Source organism: Pleurodeles waltl, chromosome 6 (assembly GCF_031143425.1).
Source record: "Pleurodeles waltl isolate 20211129_DDA chromosome 6, aPleWal1.hap1.20221129, whole genome shotgun sequence".
Taxonomy (NCBI): Eukaryota; Metazoa; Chordata; class Amphibia; order Caudata; family Salamandridae; genus Pleurodeles; species Pleurodeles waltl.
Window position 1 is genome coordinate 1,598,586,283 of NC_090445.1, and position 22,760 is coordinate 1,598,609,042.

At 45.5% G+C, this 22,760-nt stretch overlaps 1 protein-coding gene across 1 annotated transcript in view; it reads left to right on the forward strand.

The window, feature by feature from the left end:
• The window catches only part of PAXX (PAXX non-homologous end joining factor), a 92,746-nt gene extending 82,419 nt beyond the window's left edge, over positions 1 to 10,327 (forward strand). The window contains exons 6-7 of the mRNA XM_069241447.1: positions 4,802 to 4,895; positions 6,829 to 10,327. Of these exons, the coding sequence (XP_069097548.1) occupies positions 4,802 to 4,895; positions 6,829 to 6,868 (134 nt within the window). The 3' untranslated portion in view covers positions 6,869 to 10,327. The remainder of the gene's footprint in view (positions 1 to 4,801; positions 4,896 to 6,828) is intronic.
• Positions 10,328 to 22,760: the final 12,433 nt, after the last annotated feature.

The window sequence follows — 22,760 nt, forward strand, 5'->3', positions numbered from 1 at the left end:
ATAATTACTCCTAGCTGTTTCAATTAAATTACGTGACAATGCTTAGGAAGGTTCAAGATCTTTAAGAGAGATGGTTTCTTCTGACACTGGCGTTGATAGGCAGGGTCCATTTTCCCACTTTTTTTTATTTCTGTTTACTAAATTACCTTAAAAAATGAACAGCTCATAATTTAAAGAGTTGGATTCCCTTATTAGAGCTTTACGTGGAACTAGAAATCTCCCAGGGTGAACTATTCTACTCTAGCACTCACCGACTTTGTCATTTTACCAGGCGGCATTGCTTGAAAATATGGCAAGGTTAATAGAAGAGACGGCAGTATTAGATGATTTTTACTGAGGACTGTGTCTCATGAATCTGCCAAGAATTTGCCGGTCTTTATAAAATCAGCAAAGCTTCCTAAGAAAACTAGGTATAAGGCAATATAGGAGTTGCAAAAGCATATTGTTGCCCTGTTTGAACTATATCAGATTCCATCTTGGCATAGTTATTTGAAAATACTAGATTGCAGACTTTTTTGGTTCAGTTTGTCGAGGGCAACATTCAGATTTCGGAATTTGAAAGGCTGCATGGTGATTAGACTTTTGTTTTAAAGGGCAGAGTCTTATTAATTGGGAAGAGCTTCCTTTGCAATATGGGGCACAATGTAAGCAGTTTGTTTCAGCTAGATGCAGATATCTAGATTTATAACTGATAATGTTCAGGAGGAGGCGGTATCAGCCCAATCAGTCATTGTTTCCCTAGTTAAAAGCAAACTCACAGGCTTTGGGAATTAGTTCAGGGTGTTACACAAGTATTGGTCTCAGGATTCAGTTACTGAATTTCTTGATGGCTTGTACGAGAGTACTCACTATAGGATCTCGGAAGGTGAATAGCAGCCTATTTCTGATATAGGACAGAGCATATATACTAATTTGATGCAGCTCTATGCAAGCCAGAGAGAGCGCTTTGACGCAGCTTTATGACAGCCACCTGAGAGAGTAGTTTGACACAACTCTGTGCATTCCACACTGAGATAGTGGCTTGATAAAACTCTCTGTAAGCCAGAGCTGACACAGAGGTTTGGCACTGTTTTATGCAAGTGAGAGCTGAGATAGAGGTTTGCTGCAGTTCTGCGCAAGCCAGAGCTGAGGTAGAGATTTGATGCAGCTCTACGCAAGCCGGCACCAAGATAGTTTGATGCAGTTCTATGCAAGCCAGCGCCAAGAGGCAGTTCTACTCCAGCCAGGGCTGAGATTGAGGTTTGACTCAGCTCTACGCCAGCCAGAGCTGAGATAGAGGGTTGATGCAGCTCTGCACAAGTCAGCACTAAGAAAGTTTGATGCAGCTCTATGCAAGCCAGAGCTGAGATGAAGGTTTGACACAGCTGTACGCCAGCCAGAGCTGAGATAAAGGTTTGATGCAGCTCTGCGCCAGCCAGAGCTGAGATATAGGTTTGATGCAGCTCTGCGCCAGCCAGAGATGAGATAGAGGTTTGACTCCCCTCCCACCCATCAGATCCAAAAGATGAGCACTTAAAGGACTTTGGGGGTCATTACAACCCTGGCGGACGGTGTTAAAGCGGCGGTAAGACCGCCAACAGGCTGGCGGTCTTTTTTTCAGTATTATGACCATGGCGGTTACCACCATGGCCATCCGCCGCTTTCCCGTTCCGCCCGCCAGGGCGGAGACGACCGCTGGGCTGGAGACCTGGGACTCCAGCCCGGCGGCCGTGACAATATCGCCGCCGGTATTGTGACCCGGCTTACCACCGTGGATTTCCAGCGGTAGGAACCGCCATGAAATCCATGGCGGTAAGCACTATCAGTGCCAGGGAATTCCTTCCCTGGCACTGATAGGGGTCTCCCCCACCCCGTCTCCCTCCCCTACACCCCCCACCACCCCTGCCACCCCCCAAAGGTGGCAGGGCCCCCTCCCCACCCCGACCCCCAACATAACATTACTGACACACACCCGACACGCACGCAGGCACCACCAACACATACACGCACACACACCCATATACATGCCAACATCCACACACACACTCAGACACGTACACCCACATTCACGCACACATCCATACATACATACATACAGACATGCACACATTTCCGAAACACGCATCACCCCCGCAAGCATACACGCACTCACACACACCCCCTACATTAACAGACACACACCCCCATGCACCCACACAACACCCCCCACCCCCCTAACGGACGATCGACTTACCTGTTCCGTCGATCCTCCGGGAGGGGACGGGAGCCATGGGGGCTGCTCCGCCAACACCACACCGCCAACACAACACTGCCATGCCAAATCACAGGACGTGATTAGCTCGGCGGTGTTCTGTTGCCGTGGCGGTGGAGGTGGAGCAACCTCCACTTCACCGCCGCCCGCAAGTATGGCTGTTAGCGGCTCTCTGTCGGACAAACGACGGACGGCAGCCAACGGTCATAATACGCCGCGCGGCAAACTGCCACTACTGGCGGTCTTGAAGACCGCCGAGGTTGTAATGACCACCTTTGTTTTTGTTCTGTGGTTTGGGTCATCACTGAGGATAAGGATTGGAGAATCAGTCTGATCATCCCGTAGAGTAAACCCTAGCTCAGGTCTAGCTCTTACTACACCCATGTGATTTTAGCTGGACCCTTAATTGGTGTTGTCAGCGTTAAGCTTGCGCCTGTCCTAAGGCCTGTAATACAGTCACCTCAGTAGGGATAACTCTTCACACCCTTCTTTTTACTTTTTAAGTAAATGACCCTCGCTGTGATGGTACTAACAGTTCTGGGCCGCTTCCTTACAAAGTGCAGTGAATACTTCTTGGTATTGACAAAACTAACCACTTTGGTCCTTTGATTGCACATTTGACTTACTGCCTTCCAAGTATGTGGTGCAACAGCCTCGCCACTCCCCCACTTCCTCACAAAACAACCAAACCTTACTTTTTCTATCCAAGACTATCAGTTTGCTCCCTTCACTTAGGCCATGCAGTAAAAGGCCCTTGTGCAGGACCAATTGGTATACAACTAAATATACCCCCTTCATAATACTGGAAGACAAGCTGGACTCTTCACGTTAAAAAGGTGGGAATTCAAAATCCTGACCCTCCTCCACCCCGTGATTTCTGGGTACGGTTCAAGAATTAAGGGGCGCACTCTAGTGTATCTGTAGGTGTTTAAGTAACCTTTGCCTTGAAAGATTTTTATTTTTTTAACATTATGGTGAAGGAATAGACCATACAATATCCGTGTATAGGTCTTCGAGTACCCTGCATTTTTTTTAATGGTTAGGACCGTGCTGGCAAGGTGGCTCAGTATGTTAAATGCTCGGAAATGCTCAGTTTATGGTGGCGAGATGGAAAACACATATTTGTCATTCTAACATGTAATTTTTTGAAAGATATTGGAATTATGGCACTGAGGTGACATACTAAACCTTTGTAGTTCAAATTTCACTAAAGAACACACCGACCATCCAGTCGTTAGTGAGGAACATCAGTCAGATGTTTAATCAAGTCAGAAGCAAGTTGTAACAGAATTAGGCCTGCAGTCTAGTGCAGTGAACAGGAAGAAGCACCCTGGTGACTGAGTCAGTACTATTATGTTTAAGGAGTAGCAAAGTTCTGCATCCATGAATTCTGCGAACCTCAAAGCCCACGCCCTCCCTGTCACCCGTCCCCAAATCTGTAAGCAAAGAGGTGGACACAGATGCAAAGGCAAGCCTCTCTTTATAATGTCTGTTTTGCTGCCACCCCATGTACCTAAGCTTGCCCCAGCACAGGAGAGCAATGCAGGGGCGGCTGCTTTTAATAATGCTCTGTGGGGTGGGGAGTGAGGTGTTCGTGTGTGGGGGAAGGGGTGTTTGCACAGGGGTGGGAATAACAAAAGAAATTTAAAAAACATGTACTTGCTGCATGCCGCCTTTGTGTTCCTCGCGCCTCAGTGCTGCTCTGCGTCTCCTCTCCCCACCCAATACTGACGCTTCTCTCCTGCTGTTACCCAGCATGAGAGAAGTTCCTTGATTGGTCTGAGCGACCTGAAATGCTGCTCGACTGGGAGCCTGCAATGGTCCTTCTCCCGGGCTGTAATGCATATGTGCACTTATAGTGCTCCTCCCCTTGCTGACGACGATCGCCCACCCTGCCCTACGAGGAGGAAGCGAAAACTAAAATGATAATACAATAGTTGTTTTATCATTTTACTTTTCTGCTGACTTTCAGCAGCTGGGTGACGCTCCTTCGCCATAGCAGAGGGGACGCCCCTGGGGAAAGTTTTCAGGCATCCGATCTTGCTTGTTTACATGACTGCCGGTGGACACTAGGGAATGCTTGCTACAGTAGTGTCTTGCCACTAGACTTAGGCCTTAATGTAGTCGGCGTACCTAGGTAGCCTAGTCCCCAGACAGTAAGGCAAGTGTCTGTACCTCTTATCAGCATTAGCTCGTCTTTGCACATTTGGTGGCAGGTGCAGCAGTGAGGATGCCATGATGTATTTTCGCATGGTAAGACCTGATAATAGTTAGCAACAAAATCCTATGTGGTCATAGCACAGCACCCCCAGCTTTGTGTGAAGACTAGTAGCCTTTGTGTATGTCTGTTTGGAGGGTCTGTGTCCAGACACCGTGGTAGAATACGCCGAAGTGTGCCTTCATTTTGCTTCTTTGACCATACCTGGGTCAAAGTTGCCTCTGCTCCATTGCAGATACACAACCATTGTCTGAGCACTTGGCATGCAAAGTCATGCCAAAAATGGCTTTTTTACTTCTACTCTGTGTACCTGACATTTACTTGCTTCTTGTTTTCTTGTACCCTCTGTGCAGGGCTTGATGGTAGAAAAGGCGGAAGAGGCGGGTTACCCACGGCTACCGTTAGGAGACTTCCAGGGGAGTCTCTCATTAATCCTGGTTTTAAGAGGTAATGTGCTTGTGTCCTCTACCTCCCCTGTCTGCCTCTGGATTCTCCCATGTTTTAATATTCTCTGGTCCTTCTGCTCATTCCACTTTTGCTCTCATGCTGGCTTCTTTTTGGCCTGTTCTGTTTTGCCCTCACCCTGTCAACCCTTTGTACAATCCCTCCCTCCTGCCCCTTCCCTCTTGCACTTTCCCCTCCCCACCTCTCCTATTCAGTCTCTCTCTGAGCCAGTGGAAACGTGTGGGTGCCAAGCTGTGCAAACCAGGCCCCCAGATGAGTCACCAGTCCTATCCATCATAGCACCTATATATTCCCTGCGCACCCCTTATCAAATTCCCACTGTTTGTAAGACTACAGCCTGTGGCCTAGCAAGTTGTTGCTGCCTTCCAAAGGGAAAGTTGCTTTTAGCTTTTTGAGACTCGCAAGAGCTTTTGGTAAGTATTTGCTCTTTTGCTTGTTGGGAGAAGGTGCAGAAGCCAGGGAGTGCAGATCTCTGCGGGAGTCCTTTAGTGACTGACTTTTCATAAGTTAGACTGCTCTTTTTGCAATAGAAGGTCTACTTACTCCAGAATATGTTAGCATGTGATTGTTACAGGGCAGAGTGAGTGGCATCATGGCTAGGGCTTGACCACACATTGTTGCATCTGCAGAGGTATGAGATCAACCCAGTGCTATGTTACGCTTCACCCCATTGCTCTGTGGTGGTCTTTGTTCGCACTGGGGCCTTCAGACCTTTTTACCAGGGGAGTTAACCAGGCTGGATAAGTGCCCTCTTGAGAATCTCAATACTTGGCTACAGTGAGAGATTGGTAGAATTGCAGGCCCAATAGGATCTACTATTCTCCAAAATTTAGTTATTGGAGAAAATTATTTTTCACTTGACTCTTTGTAAGGTGGTGTTGTTCATTCATGTGGAACTGTATTAGTGGTGATGAAGAGAGTTCAGTAATCAAGCCAACATTACATTACATCGTTTTGGCTAATCCAATAGTTCTCCGGATAGGTGGAAACTAAGGGCCATATGTACGAACACTTTTTCCCATAGACACAGAATGGGTAAAAACCTTTGATACATCTGGCCCTAAATGCTGTATTTTGCTTTGACCAAAGTGGGTAAGAAGAAAGGCAATGAAGGAAGATGGTAACTCAAAGCTCCTACTCTCCATTTTAATTCCTTGGAGGCTACATCCTGCTCATAAATGCCCCTCCATGTCAGATACTTGTGCCATGAAACCATTCAACATTCCCATTTTTCTATCTAACAACACAGTTTTAGGACATGTATGAGGTCTATTTGTGTTGTAATTTTGCTTTTCACACAATATAATTTAAAGGGCAGTGGACATAAGGCCAATACATGCAGTAGGTGCCACTTATCTTACAGTCACCATGCATTCTGTCCTTTGAGTGTGTTGCAGCTGCAGTTTATGGTGGTGAATATTTCAGCATTACTAAAGGACACTTTGGATGATTAAATGTTGAATGGTGAATATCTAATGTTTTTTAAATGGAAGCTCAAGGCATAGATTTCAGTGACGAACTGCTCCAGGGCCAGCATTCACCTAGAATTTGTTTGTTCAGAATATCCATGTGTAGCCGACTCCAGACTGTTCTTTGCTAGACACATGGTCCCAGTCTTTGCAGTACAAGCGGACTCGCACCCGTCAGAAGTCCAGGTATCCCTATCATCAGGCTTTCCTTCTCCAGTTCTCTCACGTCTCCTCTTGGATGCGTCCCACCTTTCATTGTATTCAGACTTGTAATCAGTCACGACTTAGGGTTATACGTCATCTGAGTCCTCCTCCTGCCGGCCTCTTTTCGCTTAGCGAGGATGCAATCATGATTTATATTGGAATGCCTTCTTAATGTGTATGTGGCTGGCCAAGCGCAGTCCTCCAAGTCATTTCTAAATGTTTGCTTATTTGTGTGTTCTCAGGAAGAAGGCTGCAACTGGTGTGGATTTTGAAGAAGCTTGAGTTATTTTGACTGTCGATGGACAGAGCACACAAATGTGGATGCATCGTGCATGCTTTTAAAGGACTTTATTGCAAGAGGGTTTTTAAAAATGTTTTTAAATATTTAATGATGGAAAATAGACTGAGGATGTGCATACAAGATCTGTTTTCTTGCAAAGACGTTTTAACTATACCCTAGTTTTTTTACACACCGAATACTTGAAGTGAAGGTCTCTGGACTGCTTTTATACAATGGTTTTTGACCTCAGGAGACCAAAACCCTATCTTTAAATCTATTGGTGCTTAAAAGTCATGTGTTTTAGCTTTGCCATCCCTTTTTTAATTCTCATTGTATCTCATTGACTATTTTAAGGAAATTTCCATTCATCAGGGCTTTTAACATATCTCTTTACATCTCCCTCCAATTACAGTGGCGAATAACTTGACCTTCTTTGACATTCTTGTAAGGATTTCTGTGGAGTGTTCGGATGTGTCTGTGTTTGTGGTGTAGAGGATTTAGTGAAGTATGCGGCAGTGCCACTTCGTATGAAGCATGAATGAGCGTTGGCCAAGGAGCGATCCACAATGGCTGTCTGTGGTGCGACATTGTTCACAACCGGCTGGAATCGCCAATCTGCTGCCAGTGCGGGCTGAATTCTCTCCCCAGCTTCATTAAACTTATGAAGTACTAATCATAAGGCCCTAGGTAGGGTGGAACTAGACGGTAATTAATATCATACGGCCAGATCTAAATCATAATCTCTTCAAAATAAACCGAAGGCTCCTTTTCACAGGGGGAGTAGTTGGAGTGGAGAGGGTACGTTTAAACGTCTGACGGGAAACACGTGTCTTCCACAGCGTGAGACCAAGGACTGCGAGGCTTAAGGCAGACCGCGGCCTCGTTTGAGGTACCACCGCACAGAGCTTCCTTTGTGGAGGTGTGGGCTGATGGACATTCTTGTGCGTTACAGCGTGAGGTTATACGTGCGAGTGACCCTGGATACGCTTGCTTGTGGCGCCAAAGCTTGCTTTTGCAATTTGATGTGATATGGATGCAGGGTTGATCCCTATCTATGCCCTACAAGCCACTGTGAGCTCCCGCGGCGTGGGGAATGGGGGGGTTGTCATTGAGCGCATGCGCATTTCACGATAGTTTCTGTTACACCTATATCCATTCAGAAGTGTAGTAATAATGCCTTACTTTCTCAGCCTGAGAAGGGGCCGGCTGCTTTGGTTTCGTGTCACCTGGTTGGTTCTGGTTCACCCCCACACAGCTCCAGTGATGCAGTTTCATGTACTTCCTGAAAACCACAAATTCTCCCAGTAGGATTAGCTGTGGAAACTCTGCTGGAATCGCAGCTGTGCTCGGGTCCGGAGCTCCCATCGGAATGGTCTTGGAGAGAAAAATCAGTTTAATTGCTTTGTTTTTGTTCAGTCTTGAGAGCCCATTCCAGGGCCTGGAGAGTAAGCAATTAACTGTTAACTCTGCACACAACTGCCATGCAAAGTCCTCCAACTTCCACCTTAGACCACACAGCCCGTTTCTTCGCTTCAATCCATGCTTTGTTAATTAAAGTTACCCATTGAAATGGCCATTGGTTAGCCGGTTGGCAAGAGGTAGTTTTTCCAATTCTGAAATCTCGAATTTGAGAGATGGTACCTCAAGAGCTTTCCACTTCATTGAGACATTTAAAAGTGAACTCTGGCTTGCTCAGGTTTCTTTGGGTGACAAGCGCACCACTGCTGAGCAAGAAGAAGCTGCAAATCGCGGGCATTCCCATGTGCCAGTTAAATTATCGAGTACGAGATCTTCGATTTTAGCAGTTTTCTAGAATATTCCGCAGTCCTTTCGTGTACAAGAAGCTTCCTAGTTTCTTCTTCGACAGGGTCTGTTCCTGTTCTGTGTTTTTAAAGCTTCAGGCTTCTTTTCCATTCTTCACATTACAGCTTCTCGTGGCCGGGGGTCCCGAGGGTCGTACGTAGCAGTAAGACTCTTCTCTCACAGCAGAAAGGTGGAGGCTGAGGAGTATGCCTCGTGCAAACGAGCCAACATTAGAAGGGACAGAACTATTCGTGTATTCTGTGTGCCCGGCTGTGCCGTGTGCTGTGAGTTCAGCATTTGGTGGCCTGCCTTTTCTGATGACGTGACATAGGCCGCCTCTGCAGGTGGCTGATTAACAGCGCAGAAAGGAGATCAGTTCCCGGATGTGGCGTCATCAGCTGAAGCAGGCACGCACAAGTTACCACGACCTACAGATGAGAGGGTTAAAGCTGAAGAAAAAAAAACAAAATACTTTATACTTCCAGATCAAAATCCAGTAAATAGTGAAACTTGATGAAACGTGTTCTCTGAGGATACTGCGCAGTGTTTTATATTTGTTCTTTCAACCCTTGTGCCGTTGGTGTCGAAGCACTTTTAATCACGCCAGCGTGTCCCATAGATACTTATTCACTGATATACTTGTTTCTCAGTAATCGATGACTGTTATGCTGTGAAAACAACGACTGTTGGAGGTTTCAGGGATACCCTGCCCGCCTTTCCTCAGCCCAACCCCATCAGTGGCCCAATGACATCTTTTTTAGCCTGGTGGGCAAAAAAAAACCTCTCGGATTAACAAATATTACATATTCCAGTTCAGTATTTTTTTGTAGGCACGGACTTGTATTCAATTCAGCTTTTTCATGGATTACAGCTGCAACCCCTTGTGAAATAGGTGTTTTTAAATTCTTGACATGGAAATGTGCCAAAGAGCAGTGTCCAAGCACCACGCGGGGGACCACACAGTGTCCTGCGTCAGAGCCACTTTTGTGCGCAAATGGCCTGTTTCTTTCTGTGCTTCATGGCAAACTCCCCACAAAGCCCTTTTCTATTTATAGGGGGTCTCTCTCCAGCACCTGTTAATGTATCATTATTACAATACTGTTTACGCTCTCTTTTACCCCCGTGCTTCATTGTATGTAGCTGAAGTGAGTGATGAAGGAAAGTTCTCTTTTTTTAAATTGGAAGTTAATTTGTCTGGTGTCCAATTTCAGCGTTTGAAAGAAATCTCTTCCAAATTTCGAGGCTTTGGCGGTAGAAAACTGTTGCTTTCTGGCTGGCTGACGGCTGCCTATCACCTACCTGTGAGCACAGGCCTACCGTTCTTGACAATTAAAGGTTCAGAAGAGGGCATACTGCAACAGGATGAATGGATCTTAATTGTGAAGGATTTAAAAAACAAATGTATTTAAAATGGTGAGGGGGGGGTTTCAATGTATTTAACAAGGGGGTGGGATCTGATTTGTAGCATATACTGCACTGACAATGATTCGGTTATGTTAATGAAAGGCTTTTTTTAGCTGCCCTTGGGCACTTAAGGACTCATTCCATGAGGTCATTTTGAAGGAACTGTTGTAAACTTGAAAACATTTTAAAATGAGTTTTTCAATCCTGTATTTATTACAAAATGCATTGTCTAAATAAAACAAGGTATTTCTTAACTTAGCGTGTCTCTGTATGTTCTCTTCTGCATAAATCTTCACCCGACCTCTCTGAGGGTTGTACAACTGAGTGCGCCACTTAGATGATTCATTCCACATATTCCTTTTAGACAACGCCCCTTTCCATCTTCACAACTATACCCTGTAAGATGTCCGGTAAATTGAATTGAAAAATATGTGTCTGATGTGCCTCTGCATTCTTATGGGGGCAGTGACCTTGCTTATTTCAGGTGGTATCCCTGGTTGTGGGAAAATGTGGAACCGTGCTTGCCAGTGGCGCTTTACATATTGGAGAAAATCTGGGACCTCATGGACTCAAGTGAAATGCATTCCCTTGAGATCTATGGACTGTATTTCTCCCGAGGACTGACCTCTTACAAATCCTCAGGTTTCAGTCAAGCTAGCAGGCTATCAAGCTTAATCCCCCCCCCCCAACCCCCACCCCCCACCACCACCACCACCATTCGCAGCTTATGCTCTCAAATAAAGTTGTATCAAGGTGCAAGAAAGATTAATGCACCCCAGTACAGCTTGATCACAATCCGCAGAAACCAGAGCTTACTCCATCTCTAGAAGAACTCACAAGTTGGGCAACAGCAATAGGAAAGGCCCTGGCTTTGTGGTGGGCCCAGGAGTGGCTAGGCCTCATCTAGATTTGCATATGGATCGAGGATGAGGGCTGACTGGTTGCTCCTGACTGAACTCTGGAGTCAGGTGAGTCTGTTGACGTCATAGAATTCTTGTTGTCTCCTTAGCGAGAGGAAATTATACGAGGACCTGGCTGGCAGGGTTTTGTCCTTATCCATGCACCTGAAGTGGAAGATGAAAGTGCACCTGAAGTGAAAGACGAAAGAGACCCTGCCAAGGCCTGGGTGGACCCTATCAGTAACATCAGCCTGTGTTGGCTGGGGTGATGGAACCTCTCTTCCAGTGCATTATTCAAAGCAACTGTAATGCATCAGTGCTGGCAACCCAGGTACCACAGGTTCTCACTGTGCCAAGTTTGGCACTTTGTGCCATACTCACTCTGATCCTGCATGGTCTGAGCAGAAATCTGCTGCTGCCACCTACCAGACAAGTATGACTTTTTTTTTTCTTCTCTTCCACCTGGAAGGGTCCCCATGGTTCTCCAGTCCAGAGAAGAAGCAGCAACAGCCAGGGAAAGCTGGCTCCCTGGGATGAAGTAGATCAAGTAGCTTTACTCATTCGTTGATGGATTGAGCATATGTTTTTGACCCCTAATATCTAAAATCTATGGTGTATTTGCTTCATAACTTAGGGACCTTATACCTTCCTGCAAGTTCCCCATCTGACATCTCCAGCCATCTGAGCGGGAAAAGGAAATGTGCTACGGCGAAGGGGAGCCAAGTACTTCAGGTCCCAGGGGCTTGTACCTGGTTTCCTGCTCTGTTGCAAAAACCTTTGCCCTCCACCTTACACACATGCAAACCAAAAATCCTTACATATAATGGAAAAGGCGGCAGTTGTGGCTCCACTTAAATGCACAGGTCTGCTGCTTAATTCTAAAGTGGGTGCACATTCCTAGAGATCCGACTGCCCCAGGCCCTCTACAGGACAATAATATTTAAATAAATGAAAGGATGGCACCCGAAATAACCAAAAACTTCAAATATTTAGTGGGACTTCACGAGGGTGATCATAAAAGCAGAACATTCATTGTCTGTGATCCGTTCTCAGACATGTTTCTTTATAGTTAATTTAGTCGATTATTGAAGATCCTTTGGGGATGGTCAATTGCACGGAAGTGTTGCTTTTTTGAAGGGGTGGATCTGTCTACTTAGAAGTTAGGACTGTTGAACGAAGTATGGATTGCGATAATGACGCCAGGGAATACCCTAAAACGGTTGAATCTAGTCAAGTTTAAGGGATATGAGGTTGGATAACCCTGAATATTTGGTATTTAGTTAAAGTGAATTTCTTTCAATAATGTGAAGAAATTGATTGTTTTCGAAGTGGAGAGCTGTTCCAAGATGGCGAATGACAAAGGAATGTAATAACAAACGAGACAGCATCAGCCTTCTCACACCCATGACCACAAACCCTGAACACCTGTTCACCCATTGGGACCCTCTCCCCACTCAAGCCACAATCACCATCACAAACCCTATGCATTTGGGGGCTCCTGCCCCCACCATGTCTTCAACCTTGGGAGCAAGACGAATGGCAAAGGGCTCAAGAAAGTCCTGAACACCTCCATCACCCTGGCCTCCTTCCCTGAGGACTGGAAACATGGAAGTGAGACCACTCCTGCAGAAATCATCTGCCGACCCAGCAGAACCTAAGAACTATCAGCCTATCTCCCTGCTCTCTTTGCCTTTGAAAGTTATTGAGATAGCTACCAACCAACAACCTCCTGGACCCCTCTCAAGCCAGATTCTGAGACAATCACTCCACCAAGACAGCCCAGATTACAGCCACCAACGACATTAAGGCCCTTCTGGACTGCAGTTAAACGGCAGCTCTCACCCTCCTGGACCTGTTAGCCACCTTCAATACCGTCTCCCGACACATCTTGGTAAACAGAGTCCATCACATCAGAATCCAGGGAGACGCCTTCAAATGGATTGCCTCATACCTCACCGGAAGAACGCAGAGAATCCATCTCCCACCGTTCACTTTGAAACCCAAGAAGATCATCTCTGGCTTCCCCCCAGGATCCTCTCTCAGCCCCACCCACTTCAACATATACGTGACCCGCCTGGCCAACACAGTTGGATCACACAAACTAAATATAATCTCCTACACTGATGACACTCAGCTCATCCTCTCACTGTCAGAAGGCCCCTCCACTGCCAGAACTAACTTCCACAGATGAATGGTGAACGTTTTCCGACTGGATGAAGGACAACTGCCTCAAGCTGAGCACGGACAAGATGGAAGTTCTTATCTTTGGGAACAACAACTCGCCATGGAACGAAACATGGTGGCCTGCTGAAGTCAGCCCGCCCTGGCATTGTACATGTTAATGTTTGTAAAGAAGGATAAAATAAAATTGTATGTTTTTGATAACTATCAATCTGGAATAAATGGCTGGAAAAGTTCCTTGATTTGGATGCTCCTTTTTTCCTATTGATGAACTGTGTGGAAATATACCTGACCATCACAAACAAATCTTCACCAATTGACTATTTATCATATTTTGATATATCTTTTGGTTATTTGGGGTGCCATCCTTTCATTTTTTTTTTTTAAACCTAAAATCCTGTTTGTTCCGTTTATGCTGTATCCCATAGGCTACAAATAGGTTTTCATTGTTCTTTAGGAAGATTTGAACATTATTTTTTTGGTGGGTGGGGTTGCAGGAGGGGCACATTCTACACAAAAGTGGTGAGCGTTGCACAAACTCCCCAGCAGACACTGTTCTTTGTATTCAGTGTTTCACGACTCGGTGCACCTGTACCTTGCTTGTCAGAAGCTGTCGCCAGGAGGAGGGTGTGACGGGTCCCTGTGTGCACCCGACCAGCCTGATGCCAGCACATCCTGTGTACACTTTTTTTTTTCTGGCAGAGACAATCTTTCCTGTTTGTCAGGCTTGGGACATGGTGGAAGCAATTTTTTAGTTGCTATCGGATGCAGTGGTGATTATAGAGGGCAAAAAATCCATAAAGCGCTGGTGACCTGTCAAAAAACTCAAAACAATCTGTACAGAACAAATGCCCCGGAGAACATACTGATTTACTGTGTGAAATACTTCCATTAAAGTAAGCTTTATACTCCAAAACAGGCACTTCATTGTTACTGAACAGGGCACATTGTAGGAGGTGAAATGCAGTTCAGAATGTTAAAATAACACAAACCTTGACATCTGTCTATAGAGCCCAAGCCATGGGTAGTACTTTGTGGGGATTATGGTTGCCTTTCTCACACATCGAGTGAATTTCAATGGTTGCGCAGCTGAGGTTTACGGGTTGTTTTCTATTTTCTTGTAGCACTTGTGTTATGTTGTCTGAGAATCACGATTTTCCTTGCAACATTTTTTTTCACACACAATATATATAGAGATGTTCTCTATAAAACTAAAATCGAACCGCTGTTATGATTTATTAACAAGCTAGCATTGACTTTGCCATTAAAAAAAATAAAAACAAAAAAAAATCCCTAGTGTAGGCGCTAGCGTCATTTCATTCCCCAACCACCAACCTTAATTCTCACCCAAAGCATACACTATTCCGTTTAAAAGTAAAAGTTGCACACTACGCAGCCAACACCGCGACCTGTGGTTTAGAAATCACCACAATCCACGTTATAGGTAAAGAAACACCTTAAAATACGAAGACTGCATATTATGGTAACACATCCATCTTGGAGTATGCATCCACACACCAGCAACTCCATAGACTCCCACAGCCACAGAACCAGCATTTATTAACATGCGTTTCTACCGTTGGTACATATATCAATCAATCAGAGGTTGCAGAGCGCACTACTCGCCTGTAAGGGTCTCAAGGTGCTGTGTGTGTGTGTGGGGGGGGGGGAGGTGATAGGTAGTGCTAGCCTACTGCATGCAACCACACAGTTCTATCTCGCAAACACATAACTACATTTATATATTCACATCTACCTACATTCTGTACTCACTATCAAATTCGCACACGCCCGCATTTTACAACCACACAGGATAATCGTCTGGCAACACACCTACCTTCATACAGCCAACCATAAACACTAGGAGATGCTCACAACAAACAAAATACGAAACCATCAAAATCTGGCAACACATCTAGCACTGCGCACTCACACAGACCACTGCTTAACTATGCTGAGCGCTGTCTCCACAAAATCGTACTAACACAGTCACACATTTTAATCTTTGTCAAGATCTGCATGTAATTAATTAGGATCCCTGGGTGGGTGTGTGTGTGTGTGTGTGTGTGGGGGGGGGGGGACGTCCCACAAGAGAATCTCACAAATCATTTAAAAATGTTTTTTTGCTCTGGGGGTGTCCATCTGGGCCCCCCCGCTCCAGTGCTAAGGGGTCAGGGTGACGCTACCCTGGCCCAGTTCCTTTTTTAAACTTTTTTTCTGGGACTCGTCTCAAGCAGTGTTGGCAGCCAATCAGAGCTGTGCATTTCCCTACACAAGGTCGTCTCTGTTTGCGACTACTTCACAGCCAGAGATATACAAATTTGAATTTCTCTAAATTTCAGAAAAAACTACTCAACAGATTTACGCCAATTAACAAAAAGCACAATCTGTGTACTGACAGCTAGCTTTCTCCCAAATTTGGGGTCATTCCCTCCAGCAGTTCGGGCTGTAGACATGTTGACAGATCCTACGAGAATTAACATGCAAAATGCAAATTTTTTTTTTTTAGCCCCCTTTTTCTCGGGCCTTGCTTGACGGATCCCCACAAAACATCCCCATATTCCAAGAATCACCGGGCCGCTTTTTGGGGAAAATTTCATGAAGATTCGTCAAACTGTGCCAAAGATATAGGCAAGTCAAAAAACGCTTTTTCTATGGAAACATGGTCCTAACTATAACTACTTAGTGGTGGCCGCACTACATGATGGGGGCGTTAGTTACAGTTAATGAGAACTATAATTGGTGAATTTCTGAGGTTTTGTCAGCTTAAAATAGTATTCTTTAACTGGCATTTGTTTTTTTTTGTTTTTTTCTCGGCTTCTGCTTGATGGATCGCCCTGAAACGTCCCATGCATAAACTAGGCAAAACAGAGAAACTTTTTGGGGAAGTTGTATGAAGATTCATCAAACGTCACCATAGTTATCAACAAAAAAGGAATTTTTTATGGAAATGTAGACCTAACTAAATAATTCCCCAGTAGCGACCGCCACTATAAATATATGTTACTGACTGGCGGTCACCAGTAGGTAGTTATAGTTAGGACTTTGGGCCTTATTACGAGGCTGGCGGTCCCAAGACCTCCAGCCTCGTGGTGGGGGTCAGACCACCTCAGCGGTGGCTGTCGGACTCCTACATTATGAGGTTGGCGGGCAGACCCGCCAACCTACCAATGTCCCCATGAGGATTAGTGATTTTGACAGGCTACAGGTGGTCCTGGTTGTAATCAGCCAGTGCGGCGCTGAAGTCAGGGCCGCCCTGCTGATTACAACTTTGTTCTCCGCCAGCCTTTTCATGATGGTCTGACTGCCATGAAAAGGCTAGCAGAGAACAAGTGCAGGGGGACACTGGCGGCCCCTGCGCTGCCCATGTTCCCGCTGTCCAGCACCCTTGAAATGCGCACTGTCAAGGTTGCTGGTGCACCCTGTGTGCGACAGCATTGACGCCGGCTCCATTATGAGCCAGTGATAACGCTGCCGCACCTTTCCCACTGGGCTGATGGGTGGGAAACTTGGTTCCCGCTCGTCGGCCCAGTGGGAAACTTGTAATGGAGCAGGTGGGGAGACCGTCACCTCAATGGCGGTCTCTTCACCACAGGTCTGGCGGTCGGGTTTTCCGACAACCAAACTCCTACTCAGGCCCTTTGTTTCTATAGAAAATGTTTTTTAAAAATTTTTTTTTTTAACCTCACTCTATCTTTGGTGTCGTTTGATGAATTAACTTGAAATTTATCCAAACAAGTGGCAAGTTGGGTCTTCTTGTGCATGGAAAGTTTCGGGGTGATCCATCATGTATTGGCATAGAAAAAGGGGGATCAAAAGTGCATTTCCCATATAAATTACTATAGGGATTTTAGACACGACTGCAGCCCCAACTGCTGGATGGATTTACACCGTATTTGGCAGAAAGATAGCTCTTTGACCAGAAAGTGCTGTTTTTGTTATTTGGTGTAAATCCGTTCAGTAGTTTTGGAGATATTAAAGGAAAACCAAATTTGTATATCTTCAGGTGTGACTTCTTCATGAATTCACTCGCTGCAGGTTCGTGAACTCTTTCGCCACGCAAAGGACCTGTATCGCTAACTGCAACCACAACTGAAAGTTGTGGATGCCATTTTCTATTTCGGGAAACTGTCCCTGGGGTTGAAAAGTGTGCTGCAATTCATTCCCTGACCCCGTATTTGTGGAATATTGGTGTCATAAGTAACCATAAAGTAGAAAAAAAAATGTCAACTTTTTTATCTTTTGTAGTGTGTGGGATTTGCAGAGCTGTTGCAACGTTATACGGGGGGGGGGGGCGCACTGTGAGAATCCTTTTTTTTTTATTATTATTTTTTTTTTTTTTTTTTAAATGTACTCAAAATAAAATAACTGCTGACAGCTTAGGTGGCCATTTCTCACTTTCCCTTTCAAAATATTTTATAAGACAGGCTCTGTGTAACCAAAGTTGGGTACTTATGGATAGCTGGCTGCAGGGCCTGGCTAATAGCAGCAAGGTCCTGCAGCCAACCCCCACCACACACCGCTGAAGGCTGTGCATTGTAAGGGGTTGGGTGTATATAGGGGGTAGGCTGCAGTTTTCTGGCCGCAGGACAGGCCCTGCGGCCAACCCCGCTGCGCACAGCTGAAGGCTGTGCCTGGCGCGGGGTTATGTGTATATAGGGGTTGACTGCTGGGCCTGACCACAGGCCAAAGGCCTTGCACCGCAGTGCTTGCAGTAACGTAAAATAAAAAAAAAATACTTATCATTAAAAAACCGTAAGTTCTAAGAAAAACAAAACCCAAAGTTTTCAGGGACATTATAGTTGGGTTCTGAATTTACACACACAAAACCATAGAAGATAATTTTCTCAAGTAACTATAACTCGTGCCCTATGGTTACTATAACTCGATCTCTCTCCATGTACTGCTAGTTACTCCACATATTGCATCACTAATACCATCTTTCATAACAATTCATTATATATCAATGTAACATTTGCTGTAAAATTATTGAGGAGAAAACTGTGCATGGTGGGGGCATGAGTTATAGTTACTCGAGAAAACTATAACTGCTAAATTTCTATGGTTTTGTGTGTGCAAATTCAGAACCTAACTATAAAGTCCCTGTAACCTTTGGGTTTTTGTAAGTGAATTTTTATGTTTTAAAAAAATTCTATTTCCTAATTATAACGTCCCTTTAACGTTTGTTTTTTTTCAATGAAAATGTTATATATATATATATATATATATCTTTATATGTTTACCAAATGGAAAAAACAGTTAAACATAGTTGTTCTCACTCAGACTTGAAAAGCCATTGAACTTCATCAGTTTGGTGTGCAACAACTTTAATGAATGCCATACCTCACATCACCAGATATTTTTCTCTTGCGGAGTCTCTTGTTTTTTTTCCTGTGCCGTTTTGTCAAGGTGTCTTTTAAGCATGGCGGATGGCATGAGTTACGGCATTCGTTGTGTGCTTTGCATACCGCAATTATCGAATTGCAGTGGTTTTACGCATTTGAGTCATAATGCTAACTCACTTTTAACTGTTTCTTTTTTTAATTTAATTTCTAGGGTTCTTTATCATACCCTAAATTAAACCCCTGTGCCCCACTGCACAAAACTTTTGACTGTGCACTGTGGGGATTCGCCGCAGTGCCTTACCTGCAGCCAGGCCCCACATTCAACCCGCAGTAGGTGGTTACCCAGCATTGCATAGGCTTTAACTATGTACAGCAAATGGTTGGCTGCAGGGACTGGCCTGTGACCACGCCTTTCAATTAATTCTCTGCGACTAGGCCTTTATAAAAACCTGCTGCTGGCGTCATAGGCACATGTTGTTTTTAGGGTTGAGCCTGCTCATGCATGCACTAGCACATGTGTCTCGCTAGCGTCACCAACAGGGCTTGGAGCCCGCCTGTCGCTTACCATTTGCTGGCTTGCATGGCACCTTTCTTTACAGCCTTGTAGTTTGCCACTACAGTCCAAGCATCATTTCCGTTCCTCTGTGTGGAGCAGGGACCAACCACTGATGGATTCAATGTACTCAATGCCTGTCCGCTGCTCCCAACATGATTGAGGTACTATTTTGTTCCCAACATGATTGAGGTACTATTTTGTTCTTTTTAACTTCTAGTGCCCTGCAAACAGACTTGTGTCTGGAAAAAAAAAAACGTGCCCAGCAGGACAAACAAAATTGCTAAGTTTTTATTTTTTATAGCTCACTTTCTTTTATTTTGCCAAGTTGTCTTTGATCACTTTGCCCTCATGTTTTCTTTTGTTTTTGCTTGTGGGTGCTCTTCTTAAAAGATGATAATTATCTTGTTCTAAATATTGTAAGGCAACATTGTTTCTTTATTATGTGTAATTTCTGAAATGACGCTTTAACACATCGTGCAGTACACCCCAATCCATCCCTCCTCACTCCACCCCTCCTCACTCCACACCAGCCCACTCACTCCAGTCCAAACCACTCACCCAATCCAATCCCTTCCAACCAACCCCACTCCAATTTCCCCAATCCATCCCAATCTAATCTGCCCCACTCCAATCTCCCCCACTCCAATCTCCCCCACTCCAATCCAGAACATTCTGTCACACTCAAATTCAAAACAATCTGCCCCACTAAAATTCAAAACAATCTGCCCCACTAAAATTCAAAACAATCTGCCCCACTAAAATTCAAAACAATCTGCCCACTCCAAATCAAAACAATCTGCCCCACTCCAAATCAAAACAATCTGCCCCACTCAAATCGAAAACAATATGCCCTACTGCAATGCAAACCAATATGTCCCACTCCAATCTACCCTACTCCAATTTGCTGCACTCCAATCCAAAACAGTCGCACCACTCTAATCCAAAACAATCTGCCCCACTGAAATCTGCTGCACTCCTATCCAAAATAATTTGCCTCACTGCAACCTGTCCCACTGCAATCCAAAACAATCTACCCCACTACAATCGAAAACAATCTGCCCCACTGCAATCCGCCCCATTCCAGTCTGCCACACTCCAATCTGCCCCACTCCAATTCACCCCCTCCAATCTACCCCACTTCAGTCCACCCCACTCTAATCCAAGACAATCTGCCCCACTCCAGTCCAAAACAATATGCCCTACCCCAATCCAAACCAACTAACCCCACTCCAATCTACCCCACTCCAAAATAGTACTTACGACCAAATCCAAAACAGTCTGTCCCACTCCAATGTGCCCTAATCCAAAATAATCTGTCCTACTGAAATCTGCTTCACTCAAATCCAAAAAATGTACCCCACTGCAATCTGCCCCATCCAATCCAAAACAATATGCCTGCTCGATCCAAAACAATATGCCCCACTCCCATCTACCCCACTCCAATCCAAAACAATCTGCCCCAATCCAAAACAATCTGCCCCACTCCAATTTGTCCCAATCCAAAAGTCTTCCCTGCTGCAGTCTTCTTCACTCCAATCCCCAACAACCCACTCCAATTCTAAACAGTCTGCCCCTCTTTAATCCACCCCACTCCATCCTGATTCACTCCAGTCCACCACAATCCACCCTAACACAATCCAGTCCTCTCCACCCCAATTTTATCCACCCCTCACCTATCCAGTTCACCCCAAAGCGAATAGCGCTTATATAGGCATGACCTATTGGCTTTGCCAATGCTTGTTTTGGTTTATGGTGAAGGTCCTAACTAGAAAGCTTGCATTGTTTTGTGTGCATTTTATTACTTTCACGTCTTTTGTGGTGTGTATTACCCCAGTCCGCTACTATGTAGTTATAGTTTGGGCCTACTTTCTATAGAAAGTGTTTTTTGATTTCCCCAATTCTTTATCGCATGTTGATGGCTCCTCACAAACTTTTCCCAAACAACTCAATGCTCACTTCAGCTGCTGTCTGGAAATTTTCGGGGTGATCGGTCAAGCATGGGCCAAGAAAAAGGGGGTGGGTCCCAAAACGCTTTTTCCCCATGCATTTTTCCATAGGGATTTTGAAAATGACTACAACCTGAACAGCTGGACGGAATTACACCGAATTTAACAGAAAGGTAGGCTTGGTCCAGAAAGAACACCTTTTGTTAATTGATGTAATTCCGTTCAGTAGTTTGAGAGATAATAAATAAAAAACAAATTTGTATATATAGGGACATGAAGACCCTGTGAACCCTCCTGATCTCGTGCTGAGATCTGATTGGCTGCCAACACTTCAAAAAGGAAGTGTTGGCAGCCATCTCGAGACTCAGCTTCAGCCAAGACCCATAAAAAACGTAAAAAGAAAAGGGGGCAGGTTAGGGACACCCTGACCCCTTAGCTCTGGTGGTGGGGTTCCAGAGGGTTCCCACCAGGGAAAAAAGAATTTATTAAAATATTTTCGCTGGAAATCATGCGTGATTTGCAAATACAGCGAAAAGAAGACCAATCACAGGCTCCTGTGGCTGTTTTGAATAGAGCCCCTGGATGGGCCAGGTCCCAGGGGCATTTTTATAGAAAAGGAGGGGACGCACGGGGCCGTCATCCGAAGGTTCTTTGAGCCCCAGGGACCACCACCTCTTTGACGTTTTATTCAAATATTAGAGGGCGACCGTGTAGACCCCCTGCCTCCTCTCCATGGGCTCAAATGAGACCCAGGGACCACCACCTCACCGGGGCTTTACTAGATATATGAAGGGGGGGGGGCTGCACAGATCCTCCTAGGGCTGATTGAAGCCCCGTAGACCACCACCTCCCCAGGGCTTTATTTTTTTATTTTTTTTTTAGAGAGAGAGAGAGAGAGAGAGAGAGAGACAGACAGACAGACAGACAGACAGACTCTCCTGGGCTGTTCTTGGCTCTGAGGACCCCCAACTCCCTGGGGCAGGCTCTTGAAACTTAAAGACAGGGGGACGTGCAACCCCTGCCCTTGAGCCTTATGGCCCTGAGGACCGCGACCCCCAGTGCCAGCTCCTGCTATGTCCTGGAGTGCCTACCCCGGAACATAGCTGTTTGCTCTGACTTGGTAAGAGCTTTGACAGCTCGCGTCAAGTTGAAGCAAACATGAACTCTGCTCACAAGAAGCGAGAGCTGTCAAACAGCTCTCGCTTGCTGGAAGCAGAGTTTTCATCTGTTTCCCTGCAGGCAGGGAAACAGAAGAAACGATTACTCTTGCACACAGGGAGCAGCATGTTTAGCAGCACTCTGTGTGTGAGAGCAATGCCGGCTCCCGCAGGAGGCAGGTAGTCAGTTGGGACTGCGGAGGCTTTCAAGCTCCCCTGCGGATCCCAATGCTGCTGACTGCATGCCCTGGTGGGTACCCAGGAGACATGGCTGGGCCCTGGGGGCTGGATCCCGCAGCCAAAATCGGCCCAGGAAGGCCCCTATTGAATGATGGCTGGGCCCAGTGGGATAGGGTCCCCTATTAAAATCTGAAATCCTTCCTGCATCAGCGATCTATTGGAGCACAATTTAAATGTGATTGTGACCAGTGGGTTCTTTTTTGTCCTTTCCTGGTGAGTCCATTGTTCTCGCTTTAAATTGCTGCAAATGTGCAAACCACCTGGAAGCTGCACCCGCTTGGCCCTGCCCCGTTCACCTTGGAAGTATGCAAAGGTCTTCCTGCATTTTGCCATGGTGATGGACAGCTTACTAAAAGGCCCCCA